Here is a 14,177-nt window from a genome sequence, read left to right as displayed (position 1 = left end):
CCCCCCCCTCCCCCCCCATCCGTTTTACCGTAGAGATACATCTAAGGGTCATAGAAGAAGGGTTTTTGGCCCGAAACGTTAATCCTGCCTAGGCTTTCCTTCGCTCCATAGATGCTGCTGGGACACCCGCTGAGTTTCTCCAGAACATCGTTTTGGTCTATACATGATTACAATTAATCTGTTTACAGCGTAGAGATGCATGCTAAGGGTAAATGTTTCTAAGTTTGCTTCCTAAGCCCGGTTTGAATACATAGTATTATTGGGTTTTTTTACGACATTCCCCAAATTAAATGAGCCAATGAAATTCGAGATCCTGAGATACTGTGTCCCGCAATGGCTGCAACAACCTAAAAGAACCTACGACAACCTTCCACCTCCACGAACGCACACACACACGAACACCACCTACGGCACACACGAACACACACACGAATACACACACACACCTTCCTTTACCATTCTCGCTACTCTGTCTGAGTGAAATTCACACGTGCAAAGGCTTCGATTCTGGTTGGACGCTGTAATAAGATTTCAAAGCACAGTGTTTCACGTAAGGGGGAGATGGGGGATGGGGGAGAAGGAGGGAGAAGGAGTGGAGACAACTTTTAAGAAGCCAGGCATACACGGCTGTGAAGCTTGGCGGACATTAAAATTAGAGGTCGGTTATCTTTGGTTCTGAAAACTACTGCTTACGTTTTGGTTCCCCCAATGAGCCAATGAAATTCACCGGTCAGCAATGGCTGCAACCTACAAGAACCTACGAGAACCTTCGACCTCCTGGCGACCCACCTACGGCACGGGAATTCTCGCTACTCTCCATGGCGGCTTCATTCTGGTCGCCGCTAATTTTTCAACATTTCATAAGTTTGCTGCCAACCATAATGAGGCCGCGACTAGTTCCCAGAATGCGGAAACTCGCGACCATGAAGACGACTCCCCGGCAACCACCCGCGAACATGTAGCAACTGCATATTCTCCTGCAGCCGTCTAAAAAGTCGTCTAGGTGGGACAGGCCCGTTACTCCAGCATTTCGTGTCTATCTTCGGTGTAAACTAGCATTTGCAGTTCCTTCATACACGGAAGTTAAATCTCATGGTTTTGACATCACACAAAACATGGAAGACTCAACACAGCAAAGATTGTGGGTGGTCGCAGGTGGGGTTGGATGCACAATGGCACACGAGGAGCTCTGCGGAGTGCGATGCTGGCAACACCGGAATAACTATGGCCACATTATCATTACACTGTATTTTGGTACACGTGACAATAAACTCAAACTATGATCTGCTCTGGAAATCTGCAGATGACATTAGAGAGACACACTACCTCTCCTGGTGGACTAACCTTAAACTGCATTTAGAATCACTAACACAGCACAGTGATGTGTATGAAGCTCCATTTCCAAATGCTTGTATCTTGGTCTCCCGATACACAGTTTGTGGTCATCTACAGTTTGCCCATTGCGGTGTAATTATTGTAGTTATTTAAGGCCATAAGGTCATTAGGAATAGTAGAATTAGGCCATTCGCCTATCAAGTCTACTCCGCCATTCAATCATGACTGATCTATCTCTCCCTCCTAACCCCATTCTCCTGCCTTTCTCCCCATAATCCCTGACACCCGTACTAATCAAGAATCTATCAATCGCTGCCTTCAAAATATCCATTGACTTGGCCTCCATAGCCTTCGGTAACAATGAATCCACAGATTCACCACTATCTGACTAAAGATACTGTTCCTCATCTCCTTCCTAAAAGAACGTCCTTTAATTCTGAGGTTATGACCTCTAGTCCTAGACTCTCCCACTAGTGGAAACATCCTCTCCACATCCACTCTATCCATGCCTTTCACTATTCTGTATGTTTCAATGAGATCCCCGCTCATTCTTCTAAACTCCAGCGAGTACAGACCCAGTGCTGACAAATGCTCATCATCGGTTAACCTACTCATTCTTGGGATCATTCCTCTGGACCCTCTGCAGAGCCAGCACATCCTTCCTCAGATATGGTGCCCAGAATTGCTCACATTATCCCAAATGTGACCTTACCAGCGCCTTATAATGCCTCAACATTACATCACTGATTTATCTCATGCCTTTTGGTGGCCAGTGCCATCTTCTACACAGTCATGTGTCTCGACCCCAAATGCCACCCATTCTCCAGAGTTGCTGCCTGACCCGCTGAGTTACTCCAGCATTTTCAGTCTATCTTCTGTGTAAACCAGCATCTGTGTTTCGTTCAATTGTAGATCATTTTGGTTTTCCCCGCCCATTGTGAAGTCCTCTTGTATTTCTTGAAACTTTCCATATTTCCATTCTTGCAACATTGACGTGTGTTGTGGCCGTCAACCTTCCTAACAGTATCAGAGCATTCCTGTATTGCAGAGGTTAATGGGAATGCTGCTGCTTTTGTAAAAGCACCTTTAATGTTTTCAGCCACTGGTTAGGTTGATTTATTAGCACCTTAAGCTATGTTAAATGATCAATATAACAGATGATCGATCAGCTGATTGGTTTAAAAGATCACCAATCTAAACTAGGTTGCCAAAAATCTCAGGTTTTGAAGACAATCTATTTTAATTATAATGAAATACATGTGTTTCAAAGGATCACAAATCTAAATTGTTGCCAGATATCTCAGGTTTTGAAGGCAAGCTATTTAATTATCATGAAATACATGTGTTTAAAACAAGTGTTTTGCCCATACAATCATTAAACCTGTTCCTTTTCACAAGTGGGGTTCAAAAGAAGAGATTTGATTTTTCTCGGTAACTTTATCAATGACTAGTTATTTCTGCATTGTGCAAACTTGCACAAACAGTAGGAAAAAAACCTAGAGAGAAACGAGGAACTGCAGATGCTGGTATACAAAAGAAGACAGAGTGCTGGAGTAACTCAGCGGATCAGGCAGCATCACTGGAGAACATGGATAGGTGACGTTTCACAGAGTGCTGGAGTAACTCAGCGGGTCAGGCAGCATCTCGGGACATGGATTGGTGATGGTTCCGGTCAGGAACCTTCCTCACAAGCATATGGAATTTCAAGTGGAAAGAAGTTTGAATCTTCACTGCTGTGGACACAGAACCATGATTAGCGGTAATCAAACTCAGCCACTTCCCAGTAGCTGGACCAAGAGCAGAATCACAAGAAAATAGGAGCAGGAGTAGGCCACTCAGCCCTATACAGCCTGCCCCACTATTTAACATGATCATGGCTGATCTAATCTGGCCTCAATTCTTCCGCATCAGTTCCCCATAAATCTTAATTCTTCAAACATTTCAATTTCAATCCATCTCCAGCGAAACTATACCTGCCGATTTGACCACCAACACCCTTGGGGGCAGAGAATTCCAGAAGTTCATTATATTCAGAGAAGATGCTGCATGCCTCAGATTCAAATGAACGGTCCCTTATATTGTAATGAAGTCACCTTGTTGGTGGCTCTCCATTCATGGATTAATCGCAACATCTCTCTTGTCTGTGCCTCTCAGGATACTGGATGCATGAATCATGTCATACCTGATTCTCCCAAGGGATACAGATCCAATTGCCCAGCCTCTCTTGATAAGACAACCCTCTCATCTAAGAATGAGCTGGGTAAATCTCCTTTAGACTGCCTCCAATGCTTATATATATATATACACATATATACACTTTTTCTTTTAGGTAAGGGGACCAAAACTGTGTGTGGTGTTCCTGGTGAGGCCTAACTAAATCCCTGCACAACAGGAATACCACTGTATTCTTGAAAGTCAACCTCTTTGTAATAATGGCCAACTTGCTGTTCACGGCTACAGTCATAGAGTGATGCAGTGTGGAACCAGGCCCTTTGGACCAACTTGCCCACACTATCCAACATGTCCCAGCTACACTAGTCCCACCTGCCCACATTTCATCTAAATCCCTCCATACCGGTCCTATCCATGTGCCTATTTGACTGGTTCTTAAATGTTGGGTTAGTCCCCGCCTCAACTACCTCCTCTGGCAGCTTGTTCCATATACCCACCACCCTTTGTGTGAAAAAGGTTACCCTTCAAATTCCTATTAAATCATTTGCCATTCACTTCAACCTGTGTCCTCTGGTCCTCGATTCCCGTATACTGGGCAAGAGACTCTGTGCATCTACCCGATCTATTTCTCTAATGATTTTATGCATCTCTATAAGATCATCCCTCATCCTCGAACAAGGACTGCGCTACCAACATGTTCACCTTGTTAACTGCCTGTTGCCCCAGCCTGCTAACCTTTAGTGATTCATCTCGATCCCTCTGAATATCATATTTGCAGTTGTTTCTGCTTGGAGAACATCGCACCCCTGGAGTCCTTGTACCAAAGCACATGAACCCACAGATGCTGCATTTCCCCAGTTTCACCCACACAATTCATACCCCATTGCAGATTCACAGCAGGTTCTCCCATCTATTCTCATATCACCAGCAAACTCGGAAACCCGACGCATTCACCTTATCCTTACAAGCATTGGAGACCCGGCAAAACTCATCTCCTATCTTGTTTTGCATTAAGAATGTAGTGAAAAATAATCTTCTATGGACAAGAACTGTTCTTCCCAACCTGCAAACATTATTAAAGTAAAAAAGGAAATTATCAGCGTCCCCACTAACCAATTACTTCAGAACTCCAGAGCAGGTGAGTAGGGACATAGGTTTACGGTGAAGGGTAAAAAATTTAATAGGCATCCGAGTGGTAACATATTCACACAAAGGGTGGTGGGTGTATGGAACAAGAGGTAGTTGAGGCTGGGACTTTCCCAACGTCTAAGAAACAGTTAGACAGGTACAAGGATAGGACAGGTATGGAGGGATATGGATCAAACACAGGCAGATGGGACTAGTGTAGAATGGGAATGTTGGCAGGTGTAGGCAAGTTGGGCCAAAGGGCCTGGTTCACACTGTATCGCTCTATGACCATGGCCTTTATTGCAAAGAGGTTGGAGCTCAAGAATACAGTGGTCCATATCCCTCCAAACCTGACCTATCCATGTACCTGTCCAACTGTTTCTTAACCTCACCCATTCCTTCTCTCTCGAGAGGAGTTACTCCAGCATTTTGTGTCTATCCCAGGAATCAGTGTCTGCGCTTTAACCACAACCCAGGCAGTAACCAGGAGCCATCACCGGGTGTGAGCCGGTCGTCCGAATGTAGGAATCGAGACACTTTGTTCAGAACCAACCCAGCCCGGTAGGAAGGTCTCGCCAGGCGATGAGGTACACTGATGGGTTTGGCTGTAGGATAGCAAGTCTAGTGAGAGAATCGCATGGCTTTTAGAAGATTAGCCCCAGGGCAAATAGGACTAACCAAATGGTGAACCTGTTTACTTCAACCAAACCCAAAGCTGAGCCGCCCCCCGGCCGAACACTGGAGAATTTGCCTTTACAAGGAGGTGCCATGTTCAGGGCGTTAATCGGTAAAATGCAACAAAGAAATAGCCACATTAATGGGTCGATTAAACCAAGTGTAGGAAGGAACTGCAGATGCTGGTTTACACCAGAGATATTCACACAATGCTGGGGTAACTCAGCTGGACAGGCAGCATCTCTGGAGAGAAGGAATGGGTGACGTTTCGGGTCGAGACCCTTCTTCAGACTGAACCTCCAAGTGACTGGCTGTATCAGAGAACATTTCTTCATTCCCATCTTAGCAAGATGCAGAAAGTTTAAGAAACATGAAGGAATTTGCAGGTAATAAAGCATAAATGGAATGAGATGCACAAACTTAAATTTAAACACCGAATCCAACTGAATATTAAATCGTAATAGTGATAGTAATAAGTCTATTGTTCTATATTGCATTGCGATGTTCCAACAATTATTTGGCTGAAAAAGAAACACTTTTACATATTGAAAACTACAATTAACAAGCAATTTGCTAATCTCAAACAGTGTGCTTACTAATAGTGCACAATCAGTAAAATACATGGCTAATGTCAAATATGTTTTCTTAGTTATTACAAATTCTTAGTTATTACATATCACAAAAATTATAGAGAGTATTCAAAGAAGAACCAATGTGATTTTGAAATATTTTAGATTTTACAAATCTTCATGATGTGCAAACTGTTTGTATTTTTTTAATAAAAAATAATTTAACGAGTCATGGCAACCGATATTGTTCTTTTTTTCCCCATTGCTTAATTTCCATTTCCATTTCATCTGATGTCACTGTACTTGTTTCTTTCTGACTTTCTACCACTGGGGAGCAGTATTCCCTATTGTTCCATCTCAAGACTTCACAGTCAAGAGACAAGCGTGTTTTATTGTCATGTGTCCCAGATAGAACAATGACATTCTTCCTTGCAGCAGCGCAACAGAATATGTAAACATAGTCACTGTAAACAATATGATAAACGAGAAAAAAAGTTCAGTGTGTGAACGTTTTGGGTCAAGACCGAACTTCACAGCCTTCTGAAGAAAGGTCTCGACCCGAAACATCACCTATTCCTTCTCTCCAGAGATGCTGCCGATCCCACTGAGTTACTCCAGCATTTTGTGACTATCTTTGGTGTAAACCAGCATCTGCAGTTCCTTCCTACACATATATACATACATACACATACAGTATATACACACACATGCATATACACACACATGCATATACACACTCGTGCTTATACACACTCGTGCTTATACACACACGTGCATATACACACACACGTGCATATACACACACATAAAAAACAAACAATAATATTGCAAAAAGACAAAAACAATGCCCCCAAGTCTATGTAGTTCAGAGCTTATTTGAAGGTTGTAGTGTTTAATAGCTTGATGGCAGTAGGTAATAAGTTATTCCTGAACCTGGATGCTACAATCTTCAGGCTCCTGTACCTTCTTCCCGTTGGCAGGGGTGCAATGAGTGTGTGGCCAGGGTGGTGTGGGTCTCTGATGCTGCTGGCTGCCTTTTTGAGGCAGCGACTGCTGTAGATCCCTTCGATGGTGGGAGGTGAGAACCCGTGATGGACTCGGCAGTGTCCACCACTTACCAGTGAATACCACAGTAATTTAATGATAAATATGGAAACACAAATGTATTCATTGTTGGCACAAGTTTGGTACCATAATGTTGAATTCTGGGCTGTCTTTGTCCTCAGTGTGTGGCCATGAACCACCTCTGCCCCACCCCTGGGTTTATTGGTCTCACTTTCAGAATATTTAAAAACATCACTTTGGATGGCAAGAATCGCATGGGATCCAAGGAGAGAGAGTTGACTGGACAGCAAATTGGCTCCATGGAAGGAAGCAGAGGGTGATGGTGGAAGGTTGCTTCTCAGACTGGAGGCCCGTGACTAGTGGTGTGCCTCAGGGTTCGGTGCTGGACCCGTTACTGCTTGTCATCTACATCAATGATTTGGATGAGAACATACAGGGCAAGATTAGCAAGTTTGCTGAAAGTGGCTGGTTTTGCAGATAGTGAAGATGGTTGTGAACGATTGCAGCAGGATCTGGATCGATTGGCCAGGTGGGCAGAGGAATGGTTGATGGAATTTAATACAGAGAAGTGTGAGGTGTTGCAATTTGGGACGTTGAACAAGGGCAGTAAATGGTAGGCCTCTGGGTAGTGTTGTAGAGCAGAGGGATCTAGGAGTACAGGTGCATGGGTTCCTTGAAGGTCGAGTCGCAGGTAGATAGGGCGGTCATAAAGGCTTTTGGCATTTTGGCCTTCATCAGTCAGAGTGTTGACTATAGAAGTTGGGAGGTCATGTTGCAGTTGTATGAGACGTTGGTGAGACCGCATTTAAAATATTATGTTCAGTACTGGGAACCATGTTATAGGAAAGATACTGTCAAGCTTGAAAGAGTTCAGAAAAGATTTACGAGGATGTTGCCAGGACTAGAGGGTGTGAGCTATAGGTAGGGGTTTAGTAGGCTGAGTCTATTCCATGGAGCGCAGGAGGATGAGGGGAGATCTTATAGAGGTATACAAAATCATGAGAAGAATAGATCGGGTAGATGCACAGTCTTTTGCCCATAGTAGGGGAATTGAGGACCAGAGGACATGGGTTCACGGTGAAGGGTAAAAGATTTAATATGAATCCAAGGGGTAACCTTTTTCACACGAAGGGTGGTGGGTGTATGGAACAAGCTGCCAGAGAAGGTAGTTGAGGCTGGGACTATCCCATTGTTTAAAAAACAGTTAGATAGGTTTGGAAGGATATGGACCAAGCGCAGGCAAGTGGGACTTCCGGTAGGCGGCGCGGCTCTGGCCAGCAGCGGCCTCTGCAGCCTGTCCGCGTTTTTATTATTTTTTGTCTGTGTTTTCATGTAGTGTTTGTTATTTTATGTAGTGGGGTGTGTGTGTGGGGGGGTGGGGGGGGTGGGGTGGGGTGGGAGGGAGGGGGAAACTTTTTGAATCTCTCCCTGCACTGAGACCCGACCTTTTCTCGTCGGGTCTGTCGTCGTTGAGGGCAACGAGGAGTGCCTCCAACGGGAAGAAGCCGGGGACTCGGGTGTCGGTCAACGTCGTGGGGCTTCCGGAGCGGTATGCTGGTGCTGCTGCTGCTGCTGCTGCTGCCGGAGAGTCGGCGGCTCTCTACAGGTCTGTGGACGACGGCGCCGAGCCCACGGCTCCCTAGGGGGAGACTCCTCCCGCCCGAGTTGCGGGGTTGAAGAGCTCCTGGAGCGGGGCCTGCCACCACTGCCCCGCGCGGCTGGAATGGCCGCGGACTCTGCGAGCGCACACCGGGGGCTCCAACATCAAGACCCGGTGTGCGACCTCGCACCACCCGGCGTGGCTATAATGGCCGCGGGACAATCGCCATTGCCAGCCGGGGGCCATGACTTTGACTCTGACAGCGGGGGGGGGGGGAGAGTGCAGTGGAGAGGGTAGCTGGGACATTGTTGGCCGGTGTGGGCAAGTTGGGCCGAAGGGCCTGTTTCCACACTGTATCACTCTGTGACTCTAATCTTTGCATCTCCATCAGTTCTGATTGCCAAAACATTGGGGGGTTTTTAAAATTTATATCTCAGGCCATAGTCGACACAAATTGTATCGCAAATGTGGCATGTCCTTGATTTCATAAGTGTTTGTATCCTGGCCTCTTTCCCCATGGGAGAGGAGATGGGAGACCGTTGATAATTCCGTGGTTATTTTTAAATTGTTCATTAAATGATAAATAATAATAATAACATATTTCTTTCCGGGTTGACTGTGCCTGAACCCCTCTGTCGGTGGATCACCAGCTTCCTGACAGACAGGAAGTAGCATGTGAGGCTGGGAAAGCACATCTCGGACCCACAAACCCTCAGCATAGGAGCACCGCAAGGCTGTGTACTCTCCCCTCTCCTCTACTCTCTCTACACCAATGACTGCACATCTACTGACTCCTCTGTCAATCTTCTCAAGTTTGCGGACAACACAACCCTGATTGGACTGATCCAGGATGGGGAGGAATCTGCCTACAGACAGGAAGTGTCACAGCTGACATCCTGGTGCCATTGCAACAACCTGGAGCTCAATGCTCTTAAGACAGTGGAATTGATTGTAGACTTTAGGAGAGCTCCCCCTCCCCTCACCCCACTCACCATCAACAACACCACAGTCACATCTGTGGAGTATTTTAAGTTCCTGGGAACCATCATCTCCAAGGACCTTAAGTGGGGGGCTACCATCGACTCCACAGTCAAAAAGGCCCAACAGAGGGCCTACGGCAGCTGAGAAAGCACAATCTGCCACATGTAATGATGGTCCAATTCTACACGGCCATCGTAGAGTCTGTCCTCACCTTCTCCATCATGGTCTGGTTTGGCTCAGCCACCAAGCACGACATCCGGAGGCTGCAGCGAATCGTCCAATCAGCTGAGAAGGTTATTGGCTGCAACCTTCCCTCCATTGATGAACTGTGCACTGCAAGGGCCAGGAAGCGAGCAGGCAAGATCATCTCTGACCCCTCTCACCCTGGCCACAAACTCTTTGAATCGCTTCCCTCTAGAAGGCGACTCCGGACTGTCAAAGCTGCCACAGCCAGACATAAAAACAGTTTTTATTCACGAGTAGTTGCTCTACTCAACAGCTAAAAATCTGTAGCCTCCCTTTGATCTGGTATTTTGTTGGTTCACATGCTTGATCAATGGTGTTTTATCATTAATGTTTTATTATCATTAATGTTTAGTGTTTTCTGAGTCATTCGTAACTGTCACTGTATGTCATGTTGTTACTTGTGGGCGGAGCACCAAGGCAAATTCCTTGTATGTGAATACTTGGCCAATAAACTTACTTACTTAACTTAACAATAATAATAAATACACTAATGGAGAGAAGGATGTATCGGTGACCTGTCTGACTAATATAAGCTGATTGGAATAACCTATTTTACAATCAAGCCATATAATCCAAAACTCTAAACCTAAACAGTTTTACGTATATCATGATGACACCACATGAACTCCATCTCAAACGTTTGTCTTTAAAATGAGCATTCCCACCCCGAAACAGAAAAATAGTTATTCTTCATCAATTTACCTTTACACTGGGAAAATCCTTTGTGCATTTGCACTGTTGGTTCAACTTCAAAGACGGAGAGGTTCCATTGAAAGTACAATCCGAGCGGAACAACCAAACAATTTCCTGCTAGAACGTGGATCTCACTGGCATTCAGAAGACGATCCCAGATGTGAAGTTGTGTAACATTCCCAATGAACGATTCGTCCTTCTTAAATGATCCGCCAAATGTGTCCTGTTCTTGGCCAATGATGAAAACTCCGCCTGCTCCTATATCTCCAGAAATGTACAGGTGATCTCCAGACGCAATGACAGATCCATCTGCTGCAATGGCCCAGGTCCCACCATGGCTGCTCCAGCTCAAACACACGTGATGCCATCTGCCATCATTCTCCACCGCCTGGGAGTAAGGCGTGTGGACCCCGTGGACAAGCAGCGCGAGTTGGATTTGTTGCTCATGGACAATGTTTGCACGCAGCTGAAACTCGTTGATAAACGATGGAATTGAATAGGAGAAGACGGTGGAAACTCCCACGTAGCTCGCATCAAATTGCACTTGTGCGCAAATGGTCACGGAATGCATTTGAGGAAACTGCAGGAGAAGCTTGGCATATTTGGTGTCAGTTTTGGTGGCAAATGTCAGAATGTGTGAACCAAAGGTACCTGAAAGAAAGAAAGAAGATGAATAATTATTGGACTGTGGTGTTCTGCTCATGACAGCTGTCTATCTCAATCAACCAATTCTCCAGTTGTGTGTAGGAAGGAACTGCAGATGCTGCTTTAAACCGAAGATAGATACAAAAAAGTCAGCCGAACTCAGCAGGACAGGCAGCATCTTTGGAGAGAAGGAATAGGTGATGTTTCGGGGTCGAGACCCTTCTTCAGACTGAAAGTCACCAGAAAAGGAAATGCGAGATACAGACGATGATGTAGAGAGACATAGAACAAATGAATGAAAGATATGCAAAAAGGTAATGATGATAAAGGAAACTGGCCATTGTTAGCTCTTTGTAGGGTGAGAATGTGAAGCTGATGTGAGTTGGGTTAGGGAGGGATGGAGAGAGAGGGAATGCAGGAGTTACTTGGAGAAATCAAAATTCATATCACTAAGATGCCCAAGCGAAATATGAGATGCTGTTTTGTACGTTCACAGTTGGAATAGAATTAAGCTTTGTCAAATGCTCCCATATCACATTAATTAATACACAATGATAAATATCCAATGCATCTTTTTTTAATCATAACCTAAATTCATTCAAAATTCTTATTTATGCAAAGACAGTTACTTATCCTAAAGGGAAAGTTATTTTTAAGTTATATAATTCCCAGCTATTAGCACGACAAGAAACCTAGTAGCTGATTGAGGAACAGTAAATTGAGCTGTTAATTGTGAAAATTATTATGCAAGGACATTTGACCAATCTTAACAGTAATTATCTATGATTAATATTTCCCACTATAACAAATTAAATGTTTTTGTTTCAGTTAGGTATAGTGTAATTTTGTAAAAGGAATGTGCAACATAATATGATAGAGATAAGTACATTAAATAAAAAATACTCCCATTTTAGAAGGGATTAAAACGAATAAAAATAATGAAGATTATATAAGGTTACTAGACTAAGTGGGACCCGTTGGGTCCCATGTTCACACGGGAGGGTTGGTTTAACGCAATATTCCACCATTCCACCAATTCCAATATTGGTGGCCAGTTGGGGGGGGGGGGGGGGGGGGGGGGGGGCTTTCTGGAGGGCTGGCTATGGGTGTTGTTGGCTGCAGGGACTACAGGTCTCCAGAGGGCTAGTATGGACATTGTGGCCAAATGGATTCTCGGGGTGGCTACTCAGTCCCTCAAGCCTGATGTGCTGGCAGCTCACTCACGGATGGTGGGCTGGCAGTTCTCACAGCTATTCCTTCAAATTCCTTCAAGCAGAGTGCAAGGCCACCAAATTCAAATCCATTTTCCTACCATTTCAAGCAGGGTGCAAGGCCACCAAATTCAAGTGCAGTTTCTTACCTCTTCGAGCAGGGTGCAAGGCCACAAAATTCAAGTGCAGTTTCATACCATTTCATGCAGGGTGCAAGGCCACCATTTCATTCAAATGCAGTTTCATACCATTTCATGCAGGGTGCAAGGCCACCATATTCAAATGCAGTTTCATACCATTTCAAGCAAGGTGAAACCACCATAAAACCCCACAAAACACCACACACAGTTCGGTAGACATTCAGTGTGTTCAGTTGATTCACAGCTCAGACAGAGTTGTGACCTCTCCCTCCCCCATCATACAGAGACTGAGCCACACCCACACTTCTGGGTTTTATAATCCCTCCCCCTTCCACTGGCAAAGGTGTGGCCTTCATGGTTGACAGGAGAGAGATTTTCAACATTTTTTAAACACTAACAACCAATAGCAATGCATTTTTACTTCATTAGTAGTGCATTTTTACTTCAATAGCAGTGCATTTTTACATAGACATAGAAAATAGGTGCAGGAGTAGGCCATTATGCCCTTCGACCCTGCACCTCCATTCAATATGATCATGGCTGATCATACAACTCAGTATCCCGTACCTGCCTTTTCTCCATACCCCCTGATCACTTTAGCCACAAGGGCCACATCTAACTCCCTCTTAAATATAGCCAATGAACTGGCCTCAACTACCTTCTGTGCCAGAGAATTACAGAGATTCACCACTCTGTGTGAAAAGTTTTTTCCTCATCTCGGTCCTAAAAGATTTCCCCCTTATCCTTAAACTGTGACCCCTTGTTCTGGACTTCCCCAACATCGGGAACAATCTTCCTGCATCTAGCCTGACCAATCCCTTAAGAATTTTGTAAGTTTCTATAAGATCCCCCCTCAATCTTCTAAATTCTAGCAAGTACAAGCCGAATCTATCCAATCTTTCTTCATATGAAAGTCCTGACATCCCAGGAATCAGTCTGATGAACCTTCTCTGTACTCCCTCTATGGCAAGAATGTCTTTCCTCAGATTAGGAGACCAAAACTGTACGCAATACTCCAGGTGGGGTCTCACCAAGACCCTGTACAACTGCAGTAGAACCTCCCTGCTCCTATACTCAAATCCTTTTCCTATGAATGCTAACATACCATTCGCTTTCTTCGCTGCCTGCTGCACCTGCATGCTTACTTTTAATGGCCGGTGTACCATGACACCCAGGTCTTGTTGCATCTCTCCTTTTCCTAATCGGCCACCATTCAGATAACAGTCTACTTTCCTGTTTTTGCCACCAAAGTGGATAACCTCACATTTATCCACATTATACTGCATCTGCCATGCATTTGCCCACTCACCCAGCCTATCCAAGTCACCTTGCAGCCTCCTAGCATCCTCCTCACAGCTAACACTGCCCCCCAGCCTCGTGTCATCCGCAAACTTGGAGATGTTGCATTCAATTCCCTCATCCAAATCATTAATATATATTGTAAATAGCTGGGGTCCCAGCACTGAGCCTTGCGGTACCCCACTAGTCACTGCCTGCCATTGTGAAAAGGACCCGTTTACTCCTGCTCTTTGCTTCCTGTTTGCCAGCCAGTTCTCTATCCACATCAATACTGAACCCCCAATACCGCTTTAAGTTTGTATACTAATCTCTTATGTGGGACCTTGTCGAAAGCCTTCTGGAAGTCCAGATATAACACATCCACTGGTTCTTCCCTATCCACGCTACTACTTACATCCTCGAAAAATTCTATAGGATA

At 44.9% G+C, this 14,177-nt stretch overlaps 1 protein-coding gene across 1 annotated transcript in view; it reads right to left on the bottom strand.

Annotated features, from left to right (window-relative positions):
- The window catches only part of LOC129700667 (adhesion G-protein coupled receptor D2), a 311,685-nt gene that overhangs the window by 289,614 nt on the left and 7,894 nt on the right, over nt 1–14,177 (bottom strand). The window contains exon 5 of the mRNA XM_055641248.1: nt 10,474–11,115. Coding sequence (XP_055497223.1) covers nt 10,474–11,115 — 642 coding nt within the window. The remainder of the gene's footprint in view (nt 1–10,473; nt 11,116–14,177) is intronic.

Source organism: Leucoraja erinacea, chromosome 10 (genome assembly GCF_028641065.1).
Source record: "Leucoraja erinacea ecotype New England chromosome 10, Leri_hhj_1, whole genome shotgun sequence".
NCBI classification, from domain to species: Eukaryota; Metazoa; Chordata; class Chondrichthyes; order Rajiformes; family Rajidae; genus Leucoraja; species Leucoraja erinaceus.
The sequence above is the reverse complement of the archived record's forward strand: the minus strand, read 5'-3'. Positions and strand labels throughout refer to the sequence as shown.